General features: G+C 40.0%; 1 protein-coding gene across 1 annotated transcript; it reads right to left on the bottom strand.

Annotated features, from left to right (window-relative positions):
* Nucleotides 1-3,476: 3,476 nt before the first annotated feature.
* Nucleotides 3,477-24,966, bottom strand: PTPN4 (protein tyrosine phosphatase non-receptor type 4; the record flags this gene model as incomplete). The annotated part of the gene is given in 9 exon segments (XM_056535198.1): nt 3,477-3,838; nt 4,915-5,050; nt 12,191-12,339; nt 15,818-15,946; nt 17,591-17,737; nt 19,488-19,549; nt 21,231-21,321; nt 24,233-24,399; nt 24,810-24,966. Coding segments are annotated over 9 exon segments (1,122 nt in total), but the record flags the coding sequence as incomplete, so codon positions are not given.
* Between the last annotated feature and the right edge of the window lie 264 nt (nt 24,967-25,230).

Below are 25,230 nucleotides of genomic sequence, written 5' to 3'. Positions count from 1 at the left end.
AGAAATAAATAAAGGTCAATGCAGATCATCAGAACGAAGGGTTAAATCGACGACAGGGGAGCAGACAGGGAACATACAACATGGCGCTCCAGGGGGCACAAGGAGGGGCGCACAAGCCTGGACCCACAGTCACAAAGCTGCAGCTCTGGTAACAACTCTGTCCCGGGGTCAGGAGATACAGCTCCTATAATAGACAAAGGCCAGAGGTCTCCAAACTGTGGACCTCCAGAAGTTGCAAAACTACAACTCCCAGTAATAGGTAGTTTTGAACAGCTGGAGGTCCACCATTTGGAGACCATTGCCCTAGTCTCACCAGAGTTGCATTTTATTACCTGTTGGCTCCCAGGCCTTAAAATGTCCCTGATGCCCTCTGCTGGTTCAGTTTCTACATAACACAGGTACTTCCTCTCTTAGTCGTCTGTCTCATAACAGCACATACTCCTCTCTGTTATGCCATGACATGTTGTGTCAAGTGCAGGTGAAAGTTTACTGAACAGGCTGGCTCTGTGGTAAGGGGATGATTTACACAGTACATTACTATAGAGGCCATGTGGAGGGAGAAGGGGTTACTGGTGCACTGCATTCCTAAGGTACTGTGTGAGCAGAAAGGAATGAAACAGCTGGAAGGAGTTAAACTAAGCACTGAACTACTGCTGAAGACAAGCCTGCAGACTAAATGGAGGGAGAGATTTTATACAGGAGGCAGCACTATGAACATGCAGCAGCACAGCATGGAAGGGGGTCACAATAAGCACTAAACTACTGCTGAAGACAAGGCTGCAGAGTATATACAGGAGGCAGCACTGTGTACACAGAGCTGAAGCACAGAAAGGAAGGGGTTACACTGAACTACTGCTGAAGACAAGCCTGCAGACTAAATGGAGTGGGAGATTATATACAGGAGGCAGTACTGTGCACATACAGCAGCAGAGCAGAAAGGAAGGGGTTACACTAAGCACTGAACTACTGCTAAAGACAAGCCTGCAGACTAAATGGAGATTATATACAGGAGGCAGCACTGTGTACACACAGCAACAGAACAGCAAGGAAGGGGTTACACAAAACTACTGCTGAAGACAAGCCTACAAACTATAATGAGGGGAAGATTATATACAGGAGACATCACTTTATACATGCAGCACAGCAAGCTAGAGGCTGCTCTAAGCACTAAACTACTGCTGAAGACCAGCCTTCAGAATAAATGGAAGGGAAATTATATACAGAAGGCATAACTGTGTATATACAGCAGCACAGCAAGGAATGGGGTTGCACGGAGCGCTGAACTACCGCTGAAGACACAGCTGTAGACTAAAAAGATGGGGAGAATATATCTGGGAGGCAGCACTGTGTACACACAGCAGCACAGAAAGGAAGGGGTTACACTAAGCACTGAATTGCTAATATGAGAGGGGGGGGGGGGGATTTACCTTTCAGGGACAGTGAGGATCCTCTTGAGAACGGATACCGCTTGCTCTTTTTCTCCTGCACAAAGCACATAGTAATCCCTGTCCCCACTTCCTGTGTTCTGTTTTGCTTTGTCTCTTACAAGAGACAGAATTTCCCCAACAACAGGCAGTAGACAGCAGACATCTAGTTGCCAAAAGTTTTAGTTTTTTTTTCTGGTGTAGGCATTCATTTTTGGTAAAAATTAAGTAAATTACAGAAATGTAAGGAATCCCCTAGGCTTTCAAATGGAGGAGGGATATTGGGAACAACAGTGACCATTTAAATGGGCGATGACCAAACATGTTCATATACTTGGTGGACAATTAACCTCTGTTGTCATGATCAGCAGGGATAGGAACTCCTCCCCCCCCCCCCAACAACTAGTTGTCCCCTACTCTGTGGATAGGCGTCTGGTCTCCAAAATAATTTTGGGGGGTCTGGATGATCAGAGAATGGTTTTGGTGGGTGGGTCTAAATTTTGGACTCTGGTCTGGTTAACCCTTTAAAAGATAATCTAGAATATGTTCTGTATTGTGGGAGATATAGATGGACAGTAATTGGACGTCATCACTACATCATGTATATGCCAGCTGGCAGTCAGGACTATAAATGCTGCTAAGGACCCATGAACAGTACTCCCTACACGCGGGGCGAGCAGCCATAGCTACGAATACTGACAGCAGCTACAGAACTGTGCTCGGGCCTCTGCGCGGGGGGCGGGGCCATTGTTAACGACGGACCTGGTAGTTTCTGATCATCCTGCAAAAAGGAAACAAACAAAACACAGGTAGAACATGAAGTGGACGTTAAAGGGTTACTCCGCCCCTAGATAAGATGTCTAATCGCAAGGGTCCCGCCGCTGGGGACTCCTGGTGTTCGTTTAGAGCGCTGGGCGCAGCGCCAGAAGCTTGTGACATCACGTCCACGCCCCCTCAATGCAAGTCTATGGCAGGGGGCGTGGCGGCCGTCACGCCCCCTTCCATAGACTTGCATTGAGGGGGCGTGGCCGTGACGTCACGAACAGGGCGTGACGTTACGAGCCTCCGCCCGCATCGCCAGTCATCCGGCATGGAGCGAAGTTCGCTCTGTGCACTGGATGTCTGGGGTGCCGCAGCCGAGATCTAGGGGGGGTCCTTTGTATAGGGGATAAGATGTCTAGGAGCGGAGTACCCCTTTTAAAGAGCGAGAGACTCTGTCTGTGTCAGGACCTGCCTAGAGCACGAAAGGTTTGCTATGGGGATTTGTTCCTTCTCTGGACAGACCCTGGCATGGACAGAGGTGGCAGCAAAGAGCACTGTGATCAGACTGGAAAGAACTACACAACTTCCTGTGGAGCATACAGCAGCTGATAAGTACTGGAAGGATTAAGATTTTATATACAGAAGTAATTTACAAATCTGTTTAACTTTCTGCCACAAGTTAATTTGTAAACTCGCCCCCCCCCCCCCTTTTAAAATCATCTTCAAATACCGATGCAATTAAGGAATTAGTCGCCTCTGCTCTCATGACAATTAACATTTAATGGAAGAAATAAAAATATATTATTCTATTAGTGGTCAAGGAAAAAAAAAATAAAATAAAGGAAAAAAAAAAAAAAAAATCCATAATCTCTAGAACGGGTTTGTGATCTAACACTTAACATTTCACAATTATCTGCGCACAATGATGTGAGGCTCCGGCGAGCCGCTTACTGACTGGCCGCTGCCAGCCATGGAGGTGCCCGGGGTTGGCTCAGTTCCAGGCCCGGATGGATGACTCCAGTGATTGTTCCTGTGGCTGCGCTGCTGCTTGTACAGATTTGGGGTATGGGGGGGGGGGGGGGTGTCGAGCGTTTCCTGTCCGCAGTCAGTGGGGTCACTGTTCAGAGACCTGCGGTGAAATGTACACGGGGGGGGGGACGATTCTCCGGCAGTGAATATACACGGGGGGGACGGTGGGGGTTGTAGTGCACAAAGCAACGTCACATAAATAAAAATCTCATCTATCCGTTTCCAAGCAAAGCGATTGTAGAATTATTTTCTTAAAAAAAAAAAAATATCAAAATCAAAAATACAATAAAAAAAACAAAAAACAACAAAAACAATCGAGTCCTTTGATGCATGAGAAATGTCGAGGTTCAGAAATCTATTATTTTGTTTCTTTCTAACATAAAGTGCAGCAGTGCTGATTTGTATTATTTCTACTCAAAGTCCTTCTGTGTCACCGGCTCCCGGGCGCGGGGCGAGCGGCCACATCCCATGAGCGTGCGCGCTCCCTGCCGCGGGGAGGTGAGGTGGTGGCGGGCTCCTTCATTCGCTGGTTCCTTCCATTAATGAAGTGATGTTATTAAAGGTTTTACGATCCCTTCTTCATAGACCTTCAAGATGGCTTCACACACAAATCTGTACTGACTCTGCAAGAAGAAGACAGGAACCATCAGCGACACGGGGACAGAATAAAACAGTCAGTGACGGCACCAACCCCTTGTGTGTGGCCACGTCTGGTATTGCAGATCAGTTCCGTTTAAGTCAGTGTTTCCACACCATGGTGCCTCCAGATGTTGCAAAACTACAACTCCCAGTATGCCCGGACAGCCGTTGGCTGTCCGGGCATGCTGGGAGTTGTAGTTGTGCAACAGCTAGAAGCACCCTGGTTGGGAAACACTGGTTTAAAGGGGCACTACGGAGAAAAACATTGAAAAGAAATTCAAAAAGAAAATAATTTCCTCTGTAGCATACAGCTGCTAATAAGTACTGGAAGGATAAAGATTTTTAATAGACGTAATTTACAAATCTGTTTAAAGGGGTACTCTGGTGGAAAACTTTTTTTTTTTTTTATCAACTGGTGCCAGAAAGTTAAACAGATTTGTAAATCACTTCTATTAAAAATAATCTTAATCCTTCCAGGACTTATCAGCTGCTGAATACTACAGATGAAATTCTTTTCTTTTTGGAACACAGAGCTCTCTGCTGAATTACAAGCACAGTGCTCTCTGCTGACATCACTGTCCATTTTAGGAACTGTGCAGAGTAGCATATGTTTGCTATGGGGATTTTCTTAAAATGGACAGAGATGTCAGCAGAGAGCACTGTGCTCGTGATGTCAGCAGAGAGCTCTGTGTTCCAAAAAGAAAATAATTTCCTCTGTAGTATTCAGCAGCTAATGAGTACTGGAAGGATTAAGATTTTTTAATAGAACTAATTTGCAAAAAAAAAAAAAAAGTTTTCCATCGGAGTATCCCTTTAAGGGTGTAGGGTAGTGTTTTTCAACTAGGCTTCCTCCAACTGTTAAAAAACTACAATTCCCAGCATGCCCGGACAGCCTTCGGCTGTCCGGGCATGCTGGGAGTTGTAGTTTTGCAACTGGTTAGGAAACACTAGCGTAGGCTATGCCATCAGTATGTGGCCGGCAGCACTGATCTGACCAGTGGCGTGCGAGGTATAACAGCACAGACCACAAGGGGGCACCATACGAAAGTTGTGACGTTACCGGAGTCTGGATCATCATGGCGCGCTGATCTCTCATCGTCCGTACGATGTCCAGTGGATACACGGCCTGGTTACACTCCATCAGACACATCGCTGTCTCCATGGTGATGAGCACGCCTGTCCGACCAATCCCGGCGCTGCCAGAAAACAGTGTGAAAAATAAATGAGAAAATTATCGATGTAAAAAACGAGTCAGTGACTCACCAGTCCATTACTAAGTGAACACTCAACTGCAATACGCACTGTGGCCATCAGGGGGCAGCATCGCCATGTTACCATCTGATTTTCTATATTTAGAGGGAGGTTTGAAATGTAACTTTTTTTTAAATTTTATTTTATTTTTTTAGCAGTTTTGCTATTCATAAAAATGTATCTGAAAAACTTATAATGACCATCATTACAGCCATCAACGGGGGCGTCGCGCAGCGCGACACCACGTATCCTGCATAGCAGTCGTCTCCAAATAGTGGACCTCCAGAGGTTGCTGTCCAGGCAGACGGGGGGGGGGGTTGTAGTTTTGCAAGGCTGGAGGCCTGCAGTTTGGATACCACTGCTGTATAGTAAACGTTGGCTAGTTAGGGATACGGAGGCCCCAGTGCTGGAGACGGGGAAAGTTGGGTGAGAACCAATACAGGTGGCACCCAGCTTACCCATCTAATCTTACAGCTGTATAATCATCTGCATGGACCAATGTGGCCCAAGCTGTAAAGTACTGTCCGGGCATGCTGGGAGTTGTAGTTTTGCAACGGCTGGAGGCACCCTGGTTGGGAAACACTAATCTAATCAATCGCACTTACATTATTCATGACCTCAAGGAGATTAGATTGTAAGCTTCTGGGGTCAGACATAATGGAAGTAATACGTATGAGTTAGATGACATAAGTGTTTCCAAACCAGGGTGCCTCCAGCTGTTGCAAAACTACAACCTCCAGCATGCCGAGACAATGAGATGTCTATATATACAGTGTACAATGAGATGTCTATATATACGGTTTACAATGAGATGTCTATATATACGGTTTACAATGAGATGTCTATATATATACAGTATACAATGAGATGTCTATATATATACGGTTTACAATGAGATGTCTATATATACGGTTTACAATGAGATGTCTATATATATACGTGTACAATGAGATGTCTATATATATACGGTTTACAATGAGATGTCTATATATATACGGTTTACAATGAGATGTCTATATATATACGGTGTACAATGAGATGTCTATATATATACGGTGTACAATGAGATGTCTATATATATACGGTGTACAATGAGATGTCTATATATATACGGTTTACAATGAGATGTATATATATACGGTTTACAATGAGATGTCTATATATACGGTTTACAATGAGATGTCTATATATACGGTTTACAATGAGATGTCTATATATATACGGTGTACAATGAGATGTCTATATATACGGTGTACAATGAGATGTCTATATATATACGGTGTACAATGAGATGTCTATATATATACGGTTTACAATGAGATGTATATATATACGGTTTACAATGAGATGTCTATATATACGGTTTACAATGAGATGTCTATATATACATTGTACAATGAGATGTCTATATATACGGTTTACAATGAGATGTCTATATATATACGGTTTACAATGAGATGTCTATATATATATATACGGTGTACAATGAGATGTCTATATATATACGGTTTACAATGAGATGTCTATATATATACAGTGTACAATGAGATGTCTATATATACGGTTTACAATGAGATGTCTATATATATACGGTTTACAATGAGATGTCTATATATATACGGTTTACAATGAGATGTCTATATATACGGTGTACAATGAGATGTCTATATATACGGTTTACAATGAGATGTCTATATATATACAGTGTACAATGAGATGTCTATATATACGGTTTACAATGAGATGTCTATATATATACAGTGTACAATGAGATGTCTATATATACGGTTTACAATGAGATGTCTATATATATACGGTTTACAATGAGATGTCTATATATACGGTGTACAATGAGATGTCTATATATATACGGTTTACAATGAGATGTCTATATATACGGTTTACAATGAGATGTCTATATATATACGGTTTACAATGAGATGTCTATATATATATACGGTGTACAATGAGATGTCTATATATATACGGTTTACAATGAGATGTCTATATATATACGGTGTACAATGAGATGTCTATATATACGGTTTACAATGAGATGTCTATATATACGGTTTACAATGAGATGTCTATATATATACGGTTTACAATGAGATGTCTATATATACGGTTTACAATGAGATGTCTATATATATACGGTTTACAATGAGATGTCTATATATACGGTTTACAATGAGATGTCTATATATATACATTGTACAATGAGATGTCTATATATACGGTTTACAATGAGATGTCTATATATATACGGTTTACAATGAGATGTCTATATATACGGTGTACAATGAGATGTCTATATATATACGGTTTACAATGAGATGTCTATATATATACGGTGTACAATGAGATGTCTATATATATACGGTGTACAATGAGATGTCTATATATATACGGTTTACAATGAGATGTCTATATATACGGTTTACAATGAGATGTCTATATATATACGGTTTACAATGAGATGTCTATATATACAGTGTACAATGAGATGTCTATATATATACAGTGTACAATGAGATGTCTATATATACGGTTTACAATGAGATGTCTATATATACAATGTACAATGAGATGTCTATATATACGGTTTACAATGAGATGTCTATATATATATGGTTTACAATGAGATGTCTATATATACGTGTACAATGAGATGTCTATATATACGGTTTACAATGAGATGTATATATATACGGTGTACAATGAGATGTCTATATATATATGGTTTACAATGAGATGTCTATATATACGTGTACAATGAGATGTCTATATATACGGTTTACAATGAGATGTCTATATATACGTGTACAATGAGATGTCTATATATACGGTTTACAATGAGATGTATATATATACGGTTTACAATGAGATGTCTATATATACGGTTTACAATGAGATGTATATATATACGGTGTACAATGAGATGTCTATATATACGGTTTACAATGAGATGTCTATATATATACGGTGTACAATGAGATGTCTATATATATACGGTGTACAATGAGATGTCTATATATACGGTTTACAATGAGATGTCTATATATATACGGTGTACAATGAGATGTCTATGTATATACAGTTTACAATGAGATGTCTATATATATGGTTTACAATGAAATGTCTATATATACGGTTTACAATGAGATGTCTATATATATGGTTTACAATGAGATGTCTATATATACGGTGTACAATGAGATGTCTATATATATACGGTTCACAATGAGATGTCTATATATACGGTTTACAATGAGATGTCTATATATACAGTGTACAATGAGATGTCTATATATATACGGTTTACAATGAGATGTCTATATATATACGGTTTACAATGAGATGTCTATATATATACGGTGTACAATGAGATGTCTATATATATACGGTTTACAATGAGATGTCTATATATATATATATATACGGTTTACAATGAGATGTCTATATATATACGGTGTACAATGAGATGTCTATATATATACGGTTTACAATGAGATGTCTATATATATACGGTTTACAATGAGATGTCTATATATATATATACGGTTTACAATGAGATGTCTATATATACCTGTACAATGAGATGTCTATATATACGGTTTACAATGAGATGTCTATATATACGTGTACAATGAGATGTCTATATATACGGTTTACAATGAGATGTCTATATATATACGGTGTACAATGAGATGTCTATATATATACAGTGTACAATGAGATGTCTATATATATACAGTGTACAATGAGATGTCTATATATACGGTTTACAATGAGATGTCTATATATATACGGTTTACAATGAGATGTCTATATATATATGGTTTACAATGAGATGTCTATATATATACGTGTACAATGAGATGTCTATATATACGGTTTACAATGAGATGTATATATATATACGGTTTACAATGAGATGTCTATATATATACGGTTTACAATGAGATGTCTATATATATACGGTGTACAATGAGATGTCTATATATACGGTGTACAATGAGATGTCTATATATATACGGTGTACAATGAGATGTCTATATATACGGTTTACAATGAGATGTCTATATATATACGGTTTACAATGAGATGTCTATATATACGGTTTACAATGAGATGTCTATATATATACGGTTTACAATGAGATGTCTATATATACGGTTTACAATGAGATGTCTATATATATACGGTTTACAATGAGATGTCTATATATATATACGGTTTACAATGAGATGTCTATATATATACGGTTTACAATGAGATGTCTATATATATACGGTGTACAATGAGATGTCTATATATACGGTTTACAATGAAATGTCTATATATACGGTTTACAATGAGATGTCTATATATACGGTTTACAATGAGATGTCTATATATATGGTTTACAATGAGATGTCTATATATACGGTTTACAATGAGATGTCTATATATATACGGTTTACAATGAGATGTCTATATATACGGTTTACAATGAGATGTCTATATATATACGGTTTACAATGAGATGTCTATATATACGGTTTACAATGAGATGTCTATATATACGGTTTACAATGAGATGTCTATATATATACGGTTTACAATGAGATGTCTATATATACGGTTTACAATGAGATGTCTATATATATACGGTTTACAATGAGATGTCTATATATATACGGTGTACAATGAGATGTCTATATATATATACGGTGTACAATGAGATGTCTATATATATACGGTTTACAATGAGATGTCTATATATATACGGTTTACAATGAGATGTATATATATACGGTTTACAATGAGATGTCTATATATACGGTTTACAATGAGATGTCTATATATACGGTTTACAATGAGATGTCTATATATACGGTTTACAATGAGATGTCTATATATACGGTTTACAATGAGATGTCTATATATATACAGTGTACAATGAGATGTCTATATATACGGTTTACAATGAGATGTCTATATATACGGTTTACAATGAGATGTCTATATATACGGTTTACAATGAGATGTCTATATATATACGGTGTACAATGCGATGTCTATATATATACAGTGTACAATGAGATGTCTATATATATACGGTGTACAATGAGATGTCTATATATACGGTTTACAATGAGATGTCTATATATATACGGTTTACAATGAGATGTCTATATATACGGTGTACAATGAGATGTCTATATATACGGTTTACAATGAGATGTCTATATATATACGGTTTACAATGAGATGTCTATATATACGGTGTACAATGAGATGTCTATATATACGGTTTACAATGAGATGTCTATATATATACGGTTTACAATGAGATGTCTATATATACGGTTTACAATGAGATGTCTATATATACGGTGTACAATGAGATGTCTATATATACGGTTTACAATGAGATGTCTATATATATATGGTTTACAATGAGATGTCTATATATATACGGTTTACAATGAGATGTCTATATATATACGGTTCACAATGAGATGTCTATATATATACGGTTTACAATGAGATGTCTATATATATACGGTTTACAATGAGATGTCTATATATATACGGTTTACAATGAGATGTCTATATATATACGGTTTACAATGAGATGTCTATATATATACGGTTCACAATGAGATGTCTATATATATACGGTTTACAATGAGATGTCTATATATATACGGTTTACAATGAGATGTCTATATATATACGGTTTACAATGAGATGTCTATATATACGGTTTACAATGAGATGTCTATATATACGGTTTACAATGAGATGTCTATATATATACGGTTTACAATGAGATGTCTATATATATACGGTGTACAATGAGATGTCTATATATATACGGTGTACAATGAGATGTCTATATATATACGGTTTACAATGAGATGTCTATATATATACGGTTTACAATGAGATGTCTATATATATACGGTGTACAATGAGATGTCTATATATACGGTTTACAATGAGATGTCTATATATATATACAGTGTACAATGAGATGTATATATATACGGTTTACAATGAGATGTCTATATATACAGTGTACAATGAGATGTCTATATATATACGGTTTACAATGAGATGTCTATATATACGGTTTACAATGAGATGTCTATATATACGGTTTACAATGAGATGTCTATATATATACGGTGTACAATGAGATGTCTATATATATACGGTTTACAATGAGATGTCTATATATACGGTTTACAATGAGATGTCTATATATATATATATATACGGTTCACAATGAGATGTCTATATATACGGTTTACAATGAGATGTCTATATATATACGGTTTACAATGAGATGTCTATATATATATATACGGTTTACAATGAGATGTCTATATATATACGGTTTACAATGAGATGTCTATATATATACGGTTCACAATGAGATGTCTATATATATACGGTTCACAATGAGATGTCTATATATATACGGTTTACAATGAGATGTCTATATATACGGTTTACAATGAGATGTCTATATATACGGTTTACAATGAGATGTATATATATACGGTTTACAATGAGATGTATATATATACGGTTTACAATGAGATGTCTATATATATACGGTTTACAATGAGATATATATATATACGGTTTACAATGAGATGTCTATATATACGGTGTACAATGAGATGTCTATATATATACGGTTTACAATGAGATGTCTATATATATACGGTTTACAATGAGATGTCTATATATACGGTTTACAATGAGATGTCTATATATATATACGGTTTACAATGAGATGTCTATATATATACGGTTTACAATGAGATGTCTATATATATATACGGTTTACAATGAGATGTCTATATATACGGTTTACAATACGGTTCAATATGTTTTTTTCAATGAAATCGGATACGGCAGCCGTATTGCAAAAACGCGGTGTGAATGCAGCCTTAGTTGCACTCCAGCTATTTTGTAAAAGTTATGCCGCAGAGCATGATGGGAGTTGTAGTTTACTGGCTGTTCTGCTACATGTAGTTCCCTTCCTGACTGCGAACCATCCTGACACTAATAACGGGATCTACCTGCAGTGAACGACGACCGGCTCCTCGCGGTTACACCTCTTCTGCCTCACAAGACAAACAAAATCTAGGAAGTCGCTGGAGTCATCTGGGACCCCGTGGTCGGGCCACGCCGTGTACTGAATCTGAGTGAGAGGGCGACTTTCTTCTTTCTGAAAATACGAAAAAGAAAAAAAAAAAAGAAAATCAGAGTTTAAGGCTCAGCCCTAATACAAGTCCTTAACCCCTTAAGGACCAAGTCCATTTTGACCTTAAAGGGGTTATCCAGGAAAAATTTTTTTTTATATATATCAACTGGCTCCAGAAAGTTAAACAGATCTGTAAATTACTTCTACTAAAAAAAAATATTAATCCTACCAGTACTTAGCAGCTACTGAAGTTGAGTAGTTCTTTTCTTTCTAAGTGCTCTCTGATGACTGTCCAGAGTAGAAGCAAATCCCCATAGCAAACCTCTTCTACTCTACTGTGCAGTTCCCGAGACAAACAGAGATGTCAGCAGAGAGCACTGTTGTCAGACAGAAAACAACAACTCAACTTCAGCAGCTGATAATCATTGGAAGGATTAAGATTTTTTTTAACAGAAGTCATTTACAAATCTGTTTAACTTTCTGGAATACCCCTTTAACCCCTTAAGGACGCAGGACGTAAATGTACGTCCTGGTGCGGTGGTACTTAACGCACCAGGACATACATTTACGTCTTGTGCATAACCGCGGGCATCAGAGCGATGCCCGTGTCATGCGCGGCTGATCCCGGCTGCTGATCGCAGCCAGGGACCCGCCGGCAATGGCCGACGCCCGCGATCTCGCGGGCGTCTGCCATTAACCCCTCAGGTGCCGGGATCAATACAGATCCCGGCATCTGCGGCAGTGCGCGATTTAAATGAATGATCGAATCGCCCGCAGCGCTGCTGCGGGGATCCGATCATTCATAACGCCGCACGGAGGTCCCCTCTCCTTCCTCCGTGCGGCTCCCGGCGTCTCCTGCTCTGGTCTGTGATCGAGCAGACAATACTAGAAGATGACCGATAATACTGATCTGTTCTATGTCCTATACATAGAACAGATCAGTATTAGCAATCATGGTATTGCTATGAATAGTCCCCTATGAGGACTATTCAAGTGTAAAAAAAAAATGTAAAAAAAAGTAAAAGTAAAAAAAAAGTGAAAAATCCCCATCCCCAATAAAAAAGTAAAACGTCCGTTTTTTCCTATTTTACCCCCAAAAAGCCTAAAAAAATAAATTTTATAGACATATTTGGTATCGCCGCGTGCGTAAATGTCCGAACTATTAAAATAAAATGTTAATGATCCCGTACGGTGAACGGCGTGAACGAAAAAATAAAAAGTCCAAAATTGCTACTTTTTTAATACATTTTATTTAAAAAAAAATTATAAAAAATGTATTAAAAGTTTTTTATATGCAAATGTGGTATAAAAAAAAAGTACAGATCATGGCGCAAAAAATGAGCCCCCATACCGCTGCTTATACGGAAAAATAAAAAAGTTAGAGGTCATCAAAATAAAGGGATTATAAACGTACTAATTTGGTTAAAAAGTTTGTGATTTTTTTTAAGCGCAACAATAATATAAAAGTATATAATAATGGGTATCATTTTAATCGTATTGACCCTCAGAATAAAGAACACATGTCATTTTTACCAGAAATTGTACGGCGTGAAAACAAAACCTTCCAAAATGAGCAAAATTGCGTTTTTCGTTTTAATTTCCCCACAAAAATAGTGTTTTTTGGTTGCACCATACATTTTATGATATAATGAGTGATGTCATTACAAAGGACAACTGGTCGCGCAAAAAACAAGCCCTCATACTAGTCTGTGGATGAAAATATAAAAGAGTTATGATTTTTAGAAGGCGAGGAGGAAAAAATGAAAACGTAAAAATTAAATTGTCTGAGTCCTTAAGGCCAAAATGTGCTGAGTCCTTAAGGGGTTAAGGCCATTTTCATTTTTTCATTTTTGTTTTTTCCTCCTCGCCTTCTAAAAATCATAACTCTTATATTTTCATCCATAGACGAGCATTGTTTTTTGCACGACCAGTTGTCCTTTGTAATGAAATCACTAATTTTACCATAAAATTTATGGCGCAACCCAAAAAAAAATAAAAAATCACTATTTGTGTGGGAAAATTAAAAAGAAACCGCAATTTTGCTAGTTTTCAAAGGTTTCGTTTTCACGCCGTACAATTTACGGTAAAAAATGACGTGTTCTTTATTCTGTGATTCAATACGATTATAATGATACCCATGATTACATACTGTTCTATTATTGTTGTGCTTAAAAAAATCACAAACTTTTTAACCAAATTATTACGTTTAAAATCCCCCTATTTTGACGACCCAAAATTTTTAATTTTTCCGTATAAGTGACGGTATGAGGGCTCAATTTTTTGTGCTGTGATCTGTACTTTTTATTGATACCACATTTGTGTACATAAAACTTTTTTTTTTTTAAATAAAATGTGACAAAAAAACTGCAATTTTGGAATTTTTTCTTTTTACGTTCACCGTACGGGATCATTAACATTATATTTTAATAGTTTGGAGATTTTTTTTTTTTACACTTTTTGGGGGTAAAATGGGAAAAAGGGACATTCTACTTTTTTTATTGTGGGAGGGGATTTTTCACCTCTTTTTTTACACTTTAATAGTCCCCAATCAGTTGATTGCTAATACTGTTCAGTGCTATGCATAGGCATAATACTATGACATAATATTGTGCATAATACTGATCAGTGTTATCGATGATCGTCTGCTCGATCTCAGGCCAGAGCAGAAGAAGCCGGGAAGGCGGCGGAGGAGGCAGGTGAAGGGACCTACGTCCGCCATGTTAGCTGAATTGATCCCCGCTACCGTGCCGCGAGCGATCAGATCAGCATAAGATGTAGCCGCGCTGCCGCCGATGACGTGATCTGTATTGATCCCGGCATCTGAGGGGTTAATGGCAGACATCCGCATGATCGCGGATGTCGGCCATCACCGGCGGGTCCCTGGCTTCTATCAGAAGCCGGGACCTGCCTAACATGACCCGATCATCGCTCTGATGCTCAGAACGTAAACGTCTGTCCTGGCGCGCGAAGTACCGTTGCACCAGGATGTACATTTACGTCCATGGTCGTTAAGGGGTTACAGGGGTACTCGAGTGATAAAAAAAAAAAAAAAATTCATATCAACTGGCTCCAGAAAGTTAAACAGATTTGTAAATGACTCCCATTAAACAATCTTAATCCTTCCAGTAATTATCAGCTGCTGAAGTTGAGTTGTTCTTTTCTGTCTGACCACAGTGCTCTCTGCTGACACCTCTGTCCATGTCAGTAACTGCCCAGAAAAGGAGCAAATTCCCATAGCAAACCTCTCTTGCTCTGGACAGTTTCTAAGACAGACAGAGGTGTCAGCAGAGAGCACTGTGGTCAGACAGAAAAGAAGAACTCAACTTCAGTATCTGATAAGTACTGGTAGGATTAAGATCTTTTAATTGAAATAATTTACAAATCTGTTTAATTTCTGGAGCCATTTGATATGAAAAAAAAATAGTTTTTCACTGGAGTACCCCTTTAAGTCCTGGACACCGGAGAGGTATCGGTCACCTGACGCCTCCCCACTAACTCTTACCTCCAGGTTCGTCAGCGTCATCTCTCGGAAAACATAAGCGGGGTTCCCTTCCTCTGAATGGCAGGTTATTCTGAAATTCCCAAATTCCGAGCTGACCGTGGGCTCCGGCCAGTACTGGTGGCACTTCACCTGAAACGGCAGCGGTAAGACATCATCACCGGGGGTAGAGGATGGTTCTGCTATTGTGTCAGTAAACATTAATCATCCCAGCTTGATGTCAGTAAATACAAACATTCTGATCCCATAGAAATAGCAGTATACAGATAGAGCTGGAGGGGAGGTGCTTAACTACTATATATACTTATCCCATAGAGATAGCAGCAGTATACAGATAGAGCTGGAGGGGAGGTGTATAACTACTATATATACTAATCTCATAGAGATAGCAGCAGTATACAGATAGAGCTGGAGGGGAGGTGCTTAACTACTATATATACTTATCCCATAGAGATAGCAGCAGTATACAGATAGAGCTGGAGGGGAGGTGTATAACTAATATATATACTTATCCCATAGAGATAGCAGCAGTATAATGATAGAGCTGGAGGGGAGGTGTATAACTACTATATACTTATCCCATAGAGATAGCACCAGTATAATGATAGAGCTGGAGGGGAGGTGTATAACTACTATATATACTAATCTCATAGAGATAGCAGCAGTATACAGATAGAGCTGGAGGGGAGGTGTATAACTACTATATATACTAATCCCATAGAGATAGCAGCAGTACAAAGATAGAGCTGGAGGGGAGGTGTATAACTACTATATATACTAATCCCACAGAGATAGCAGCAGTATACAGATAGAGCTGGAGGGGAGGTGTATAACTACTATATATACTAATCTAATAGAGATAGCAGCAGCAGTATACAGATAGAGCTGGAGGGGAGGTGTATAACTACTATATATACTAATCTCATAGAGATAGCATCAGTATACAGATAGAGCTGGAGGGGAGGTGTATAACTAATATATATACTTATCCCATAGAGATAGCAGCAGTATAATGATAGAGCTGGAGGGGAGGTGTATAACTACTATATATACTAATCCCATAGAGATAGCAGCATTATACAGATAGAGCTGGAGGGGAAGTGTATAACTACTATATATATATACTAATCTCATAGAGATAGCAGCAGTATACAGATAGAGCTGGAGGGGAGGTGTATAACTACTATATATACTGATCCCATAGAGATAGCAGCAGTATACAGATAGAGCTGGAGGGGAGGTGTATAACTACTATATATATACTGATCCCATAGAGATAGCAGCAGTATACAGATAGAGCTGGAGGGGAGGTGCATAACTACTATATATCCTGATCCCACAACAATAGCAGCAGTATACAGATAGAGCTGGAGGGGAGGTGTATAACTACTATATATATACTGATCCCATAGAGATAGCAGCAGTATACAGATAGAGCTGGAGGAGAGGTGTATAACTATTATATAACCTGATCCCACAACGATAGCAGCAGTATACAGATAGAGCTGGAGGGGAAGTACATTACTAATATAGGACTAGTGATAGTGAGAGTACATGATATGGGCAAAAACACTAAAGTTGGAGTACTTTCTTAACAGTATTAGGTTCAACCAGGGAGCAACACGCAGACTCTCGCACCCACAAAGCTGCGGACAATGAAAAAATGGAGGTGCAAGTTCCAGAGGAAAACATTTTTTATGTTCGATATTTTATGTTAACCCTTCGCTCTGGGGTTTGTGATCTCATTAAGAGTTCAGCAATGTATGAAGAACGTACCCTCCCCCGCTCCACCTGGGTGGTGAGCATGACCACCATGGACGAGCCCTGCTCCCAGGTCATCTGCCAGAAGTCAGGACAGGTATTTGGCAGCGGTCCCTGGCAGGCGATGTACCGGTTGATTATTGAGGAGGACGGGATCTCCATCTGCGGGAAAGAATGGAAAGCGAATACGTCAGATTTATTCACAATGTGATCATTCCCGCTCCACGTGCCACGAATCATTCGTCCCCGGGTCACATACCGCTCCCCTCCCCCCCACCCCGAAATTAGGACAGGATGGAGCAAAAAATAGAAACTGGAATATAATCCCCTCCCCCTATAGAATATTAACTATATGGAGAAAAGTTTTTCAAAGTTTTAAAGGGGTACCCCACTGGGAAAAAAAAAAAGAATTCTAAATTACTGGTGCCAGAAAGTTATTCAGATTTGTAAATTACTTCTATTTAAAAATCTCAATCCTTCCAGTACTTATCAGCTGCTGTATGCTCCACAGGAAGTCATTTTCTTTTTGAATTTCTTTTCTATCTGACACCTCTGTCCATGTCAGGAACTGTCCAGAGTAGGAGAAAATCCCCATAGCAAACCTCTCCTGCTCTGGACAGTTCCTGACATGGACAGAGGTGTCAGCAGAGAGCACTGTGGTCAGACAGAAAGGAAATTCAAAAAGAAAAGAACATCCTTTGTAATATACAGCAGCTGATAAGTACTGGAAGGATTATGATTTTTTTTTTTATAGCAGTAATTTACAAATCTGTTTAACTTTCTGGCAACAGTTGATTTAGAATTTTTTTTCCCCTTTAAGGTACTATACAGATTTGTAAATTACTTCCATTAAAAAAAAAAGAAAAAAATCTTAACCCTTCCAGTACTTATCAGCTGCTGAATGCTCCTCAGGAAGGTGTGTAGTTCTTTCCAGTCTGACCACAGTGCTCTCTGCTGACACTTTATCCACTTCAGAAACTGTCCAGAGCAATGTTCTCCAAATAGTGTGTCTCCAGCTGTTGCAAAACTACAACTCCCAGCATGCCCGGACAGCCGAAGGCAGGAGCAAATCCCCATAGCAAACCTCTCCTGCTCTGGACAGAGGTGTCAGCAGAGAGCACTGTGCTCAGACTGGAAAGAACTACACAACTTCCTGTGGAGCATACAGCAGCTGATAAGTACTGGAAGGATTAAGATATTATTATAAGTAATTTACAAATCTGTAGACCTTTCTGCTACTGGTAAATTTGAAAAATAAATAAAATATGAATAAATAAATAAACATGAATAACTAAACAAAGAAAGAAATAAATCTGGAGTACCCCTTTAAAAAAAAGCAAGAAACTGAAACACATACTATATTACAGTGGTCTTCAACCTGCGGACCTCCAGATGTTGCAAAACTACAACTCCCAGCATGCCCGGACAGCCGTTGGCTGTCCGGGCATGCTGGGAGTTGTAGTTTTGCAACATCTGGAGGGCCGCAGGTTGAAGACCACTGCTATATTAGAACGTTTCAGAACTTTTCATGACGGAGTGAAAACGTTTTATTTACACAGATTGGAAGGAAACGGTTTTTGCGCCATTTTACCAGGCACCAAACTTGGACCCGATGATAAGTGGAACATATTCTTGGTGATAAAAGCTTGGGGTGGGGGAGGGGTGTCCAGCCACGTTCTCCCCGACCGTAATGTCTACCGGCCTTGGTAAGCGCTGGTCTGGAGGTCACATGGTGAGACCACATGACCCTTGTTAGTCACGTGACCAGAAGGGACACAAAGTAACAAGAGCAGAAGATTCCCATCTGTTTCCTGCACTAAACTTCTGCTGAATCCCGAATATTTTACCATCCGGTTCTAGTTCTGGTTCTGAGCAATAATGGCAGTAATCTGGGCTCTGGAGCTGCACTCACGTTTATATAGTTTGCGTTGATGTAATCGTCGCCCTCGTGTAATATGACCCGTGTAGCATCATCTGCAACAACAAGAACACAAAACGGTCACTTACAGACAATGCTGGGAAACTTCTTTTTCTTGCACATTTTTAACAATTTTCAAGATCTCTACTTGCTGTCAGTAAATGGCGACAGGCAACCCCCCCCCCCCCCCCTACGGACACCGCTGCAGGACTCGTGTTACATATGGGACGCAATCAGGACGGGTTTTCGGAATGTGGATATTAAAGGAAATCAGTATCACCCGCACTAACCTATCGTACAGGCTTGTAGTGCGGGCGATACTGATCAGAATGATACTTACCGCATCTTGATCCGTCGCTCCGTTCCACCGTAATTCTTCTTTTTCTGTATATGCAAATGAGTTGCTTGGGGCAGGGGCGGAGCTATGAACCCTGTGACATCATTTTTGCCAGGTGGGCGCTCCGCCCTGCTACTCCATCTTCATAATCCCTTGGGGCCTGCACCGCTCCCTGGGTACACCCGGCGTTCAGGCAGCATGGACGCTGGAATGAAGCTCAGCCGTACGCCGCTTCCAGGTGAACCAAAGAAGCGGCACATGCGCCGAACAGTAACCTACACCGAGCGAGCATGGAGGGGGGGATTATGAATATGGAGCGCCCACCCGGCGAAGATGACATCACAGTGCCCGGAGCACGATTCATAGCTCCGCCCCTGCCCCAAGCAACTAATTTGCATATACAGAAAAAGAAGAATTACGGCGGAACAGAGCGACGGATCAAGATGCGGTAAGTATCGTTTTGATCAGTATCACCCGCACTACAAGCCTGTATGATAGGTTAGTGCGGGTGATACTGATGACTGGTTTTCCTTTCTTTTAATAAGAATGCACCCATTTACTGACAGCAAGCAGAGATCTTGAACATGGTGAAAAAAGGAAAACCCAAAGTTTACTACAAAGTTACAGAACGTTTAATTACACAATGATGGCGCAATACCCAGATCAGTGGTCTCCAAACTACAGACCTCCAGCTGTTACAAAACTACAACTTTCAGTAGGCCTTGACAGCCTTGAGCATAAGGCATGCTGGGAAGTGCAGTTGTGCAACTGCTGGAGGTCCAAAGTTTGGAGACCACTGCTCTAGAAAAAAACAAATGCAGAACCCTTGAACGTAAAATCAAAGCTCTTCCTGACCCCACCATAGGGTTCTGTATACGCACAAATTAACCCTCTGACCACAAGAACAAAAAGAAGGAAGGCCCAATGTGAACTACGTCTAATCGTGTGACATCCAGAGCTGCGCTCAGGATTCTGCTGGTTGTCTGCAGAGGTAGATTGGTTTATATCTGGACTAGCTGGGTATGTATGAGCCATTATCAGCAGTGTGTTTCCCAACCAGGGTGCCTCCAGCTGTTTCTAAACAACAACTCCCAGAATGCTGGGAGTTGTAGTCTTGCAACAGCTGGAGCCACACTGGTTGGGAAACACTGCTCTAAGGCAGTGGTCTCCAAACTGTGGACAGCTATTCCAGCTATTGCAAAACTACAATTCCCAGCATGCCCGGACAGCCTTTGGCTGTCCGGGCATGCTGGGAGTTGTAGTTTTGCACAGACTGGTTGAGAAATACTGTCATATAGGATATAGCAGTGAATACACAGGCAGATTTGCCTTTCAGGGCTGTTTTATTTGTTATTTTTTTTCCAGAAGTTATGAGCGGACGCGGCTGGCGGAGCACTTACAAGGCGAAATGTCTCGGTATCGATTTTTGGAAATATTCTGAGGTAATTTGGCACAAGACATGGTCATCCCCGGCTTCTTCCTGTACAGTTGCTGAATGGGAAGAAACAGAAAAGAAAATTGTAACGTTGTAATAAATATATATAAAAAAAAAAAGCCGGAGGGAGATGGAGGAAACATTAGGGCAAAACTGACAGCAAGCAGAGATATTACAATAGCTAAGGAGCGGAAACAAAGTGTCTGATTTTCCCATAACAACCAATCACAGCTCATTTACTATTTCACCAGAGCTCATTACAATATAAAAGCTGAGCTGTGATTGATAAACCTGCGCCAAAGCGCTTTTCATTAGATGACAATTCTGTTTTATATGCACGAATCTCGTCTTTTACCCCTTTGTTCTGCAAATGTAGCGGGAACACAACCGGTGCAGGCGCCGATTCTTGCCCCAGTGATCGGACGTACGGAAAGTCAACGGTACGGAGGAAAAGTCACCTGTGCTATTCCATACAGAGGCGTCAGTACAACGATATATAGTGCAAAAATTAGTGCGTTACCATGGGAACGTGTGAGTGACTCCATTATAGACGCCATGGGACGCTTCGGAGATACAGTTAAAAGGAAAAGTAAGTGAACCCTCTGCAATTCCCTGTATTTTAATATTGAGAAAACGTGATCTGATTGTTCTCCAAATTATACATATTTTGCCATATTTGCTGCACAACATTTTTTTAGGGCCAAACTGTGGTCAGATGTTATTTGAGAGTCAATAGAGAAACATAAAAAACACCATAGCTACATTTTTTTTAAAGGTTTTAAAAAAAATTTATTCATTTTTGGTGGCGATTTACCCCCCGCCGATCCCAAAAACACATAATTGTCCCCAGAAAGGCTGCGATCACATGTCAAAAATAAAAAGGGACTTTAAAAAAAACGGACAATAACAAATGCAAACGGATGTTATCCGTTTGGATCCGTTATTGTTCATTTAATAAACAAAAAAATTTTTTGTTCTGAGCATGCTTAGAAGTAAAAAACGGATCAATGAACGGATTGAAAAAAAACGGATGACATTAACCCCTTCATGACCCAGCTAGTTTTGGCCTTCATGACCCAGTCCGTTTTTTCAAATCTGACATGTGTCTCTTTAAGTGGTAATAACTTTGGCAAAGTGATTCAGCGATAATTTTTTCGAGACATATTGTACTTCATATTAGTGGTAAATTTTTGTTGATACATGAAGCTATTTTTGTGAAAAACACTAAAATATTGTGAAAAATTTGAAAATTTTTAATTTCTCTATGTTTGAAACTCTCTACTTGTAAGAGAAATAGTAATTCCAAATTAATGTAGTTATTAATTCACATACACAACATGTCTACTTTATGCTGATATATATATATATATATATATATATATATATATATATTTATATATATATGCAAACAATAAAGGTTTTTGCAGCGCTATTTAGCTTCTAAAAAAGACAGTCGGGTGCCAGCTCCCAGAGAACTTGATCAGAGTCCCATAGTAAATCAATCTGAAAAATGGTGCAGCACTCCATATAATAATCCAAGGTGCAAACATGTTTATTCACTTCATATAAGGAGCATAGCCATAGTCGTATATATATTTATTTATTTTAAAAAATTTTTTTTTACTACTGTACAACAGCTCCCCCCTAGTGTCTAGTGCACAAAACATGCAGTACCAGGTTTAGGACACATGGGGGAGCTGTTGTACAACTAAACAGCTTCTTTACGAAATAATATATATATTTTTTTAAGTGAAAGTAAAAGTAAAGCATGCCGGCGGGCAGTGTCGGCAGCTCGGGACGGGTAAGGGACGCCAGGGGAACAGATAAGGGACACACACACTGCGCTGCTCAGGATTTTTCTATGCAAAATGCTGCCATCAGCTAGTCAGATTTGACTAGCTGATAAGAGCGAACGCTGTGAGGGGGGGAGGACGAAACCCCCCCTAGGTCCCTAGGAAAGATGGCTGGCTATCAGTGATAGCCACCATCTTCCCGGGCGCAGGGGGATGAGGCGAGTAGCGGCCAGTATCTGCATGACGTACATGTACGTCACAGGTCGGGAAAACCTTCCCGGTCATGACGTACATGTATGTCATGGGTCGGGAAGTGGTTAAAGGGTCATCCGTTTTCCATAGACTTCAATGTTAAATTTACTGTATCTGTTTTTTCTTCCGTTTCTTTGACGGAAGAAAAAATACTGCATGCACGGAAATGTGGTGCAAACGGATGTGAAAGGATTGTAAAAAAAAAAAAAAAATTCCCATTGACATCAATAGGATTATTTTACAACCGTTTGTAATCCATTTACAAGCAGCAACAACGGAACCGAAACGGGGGAAATAAAACGAGGGCAGACGGCTGTGTGAACGCACCCAAAGAAGGAAGCACAAAGTGTCCGTGTCGCCATCACTCAATTCCTCCCCTATGGGGCCATCGAATGATACTGATAGCTGAACAACTTCACAGGCCCCATAGAAGATGAATGGAGCAATGGCCACACAATGGCAGTGCGCTCTGTTCATTTTGGGGAAAACGATGTCCCTGTTCTCAGGAACTGCAGGGGTCCCAGGGGATAGGAGATAAGCTCCTCTAAAATGTTGCCCGTTCACACTGTGTTAGTAAACATACACTGATTTTCACAACTATTGCTATTTTGTATGGAAATAAACAGTTGTATCATTCAGGTCTCATTCCCAGCACATTATGTAAACATCCAGAGGGCAGGGAGAAAAAGATAGAAAAAAATGAATTGTGTTTATATATAAATTGTCAATTAGAGAACAACCAGATCTCATTTTATTAGTAATAAATGCAGAAATCCAGGGAATTTCGAAGGGTTCACTTACTTTGTCTTAGAACTGTACATGTCAGGAAATAGTCCCGACACAGATGGAATGTGAGGTGTTTGTGCGGTCAGTAAAATCCAATATATTCAGACAGTAAGAGGGTTGGGGGGCGATTTCTTACATCGAATTGCGCCAGGACGGTCCCGTTGAGCAGTCCCTCTGCCAGCTGGATCATGGACTCTCTCAGAGTGTCGTCGTCCGAGTGGACGCTGTCTATGGCGGTTTTCTCAGGGATGTACTGGAAATCCGGCTCGTTCTCCATCCTTTCTTCTACGATGTCATAGACGGCTGAGCATCGAAACACAAGGATATCAGAGCACGGACGCAGACGGGTATTAGGCTGTGGTTGGTTCGGGTGATTGCATTTATAACAGTGTTTCCCAAACAGTGTGCCTCCAGCTGTTGCAAAACTACAACTCCCAGCATGCCCAGACAGCCGTTTGCTGTCTGGGCATGCTGAGAGTTGTAGTTTTGCAACAGCTGGAGGATGACACTCTGCACTGGGACAGTGTTTCCCAACCAGGGTGCCTCCAGCTGTAACAAAACTACAACTCGCAGCATGCCTGGACAGCCTTGGACATATTCGGCTCCCCTTTACTATGAGAGGGGATAAAGCCGTCATAAGTGAAGGACCCTGAGCGGCTCCAGCGGTGGTCTCTATAGTGTATATGGAGGACGTGTATATGAGGAGGACTCACCATTCGGCCGCACCAGGAGCACCAGCTCCCCAGAATGCCTCTCGCAGCTCGCCTTAATAAACATGACGACTTGATCGTGCGTGTGCTCGGATATGTCCCGTCCATTGATCAATACTACCTGATCCCCTTCATTGAGACGGGGGACACACAGATCGGCCTGTGCAAGAAAAAGGGGCAGAGAAATGAGACCCTAAAACTGCTAAATACCCAATATAGCTGGTAATGACTGCAAAGCCACAGGATAAGGCTGAATAACAACACTGCCCTATATACATCCCAGTGCCTGCCCCATATACATCCCAGTGCCTGCCCCATATACATCCCAGTGCCTGCCCTATATACATCCCAGTGCCTGCCCCATATACATCCCAGTGCCTGCCCCATATACATCCCAGTGCCTGCCCCATATACATCCCAGTGC

Source organism: Hyla sarda, chromosome 8, assembly GCF_029499605.1.
Source record: "Hyla sarda isolate aHylSar1 chromosome 8, aHylSar1.hap1, whole genome shotgun sequence".
In the NCBI taxonomy this organism is placed as follows: Eukaryota; Metazoa; Chordata; class Amphibia; order Anura; family Hylidae; genus Hyla; species Hyla sarda.
Note: the sequence above shows the minus strand (reverse complement) of the source record. Positions and strands in the feature narration are given on the sequence as shown.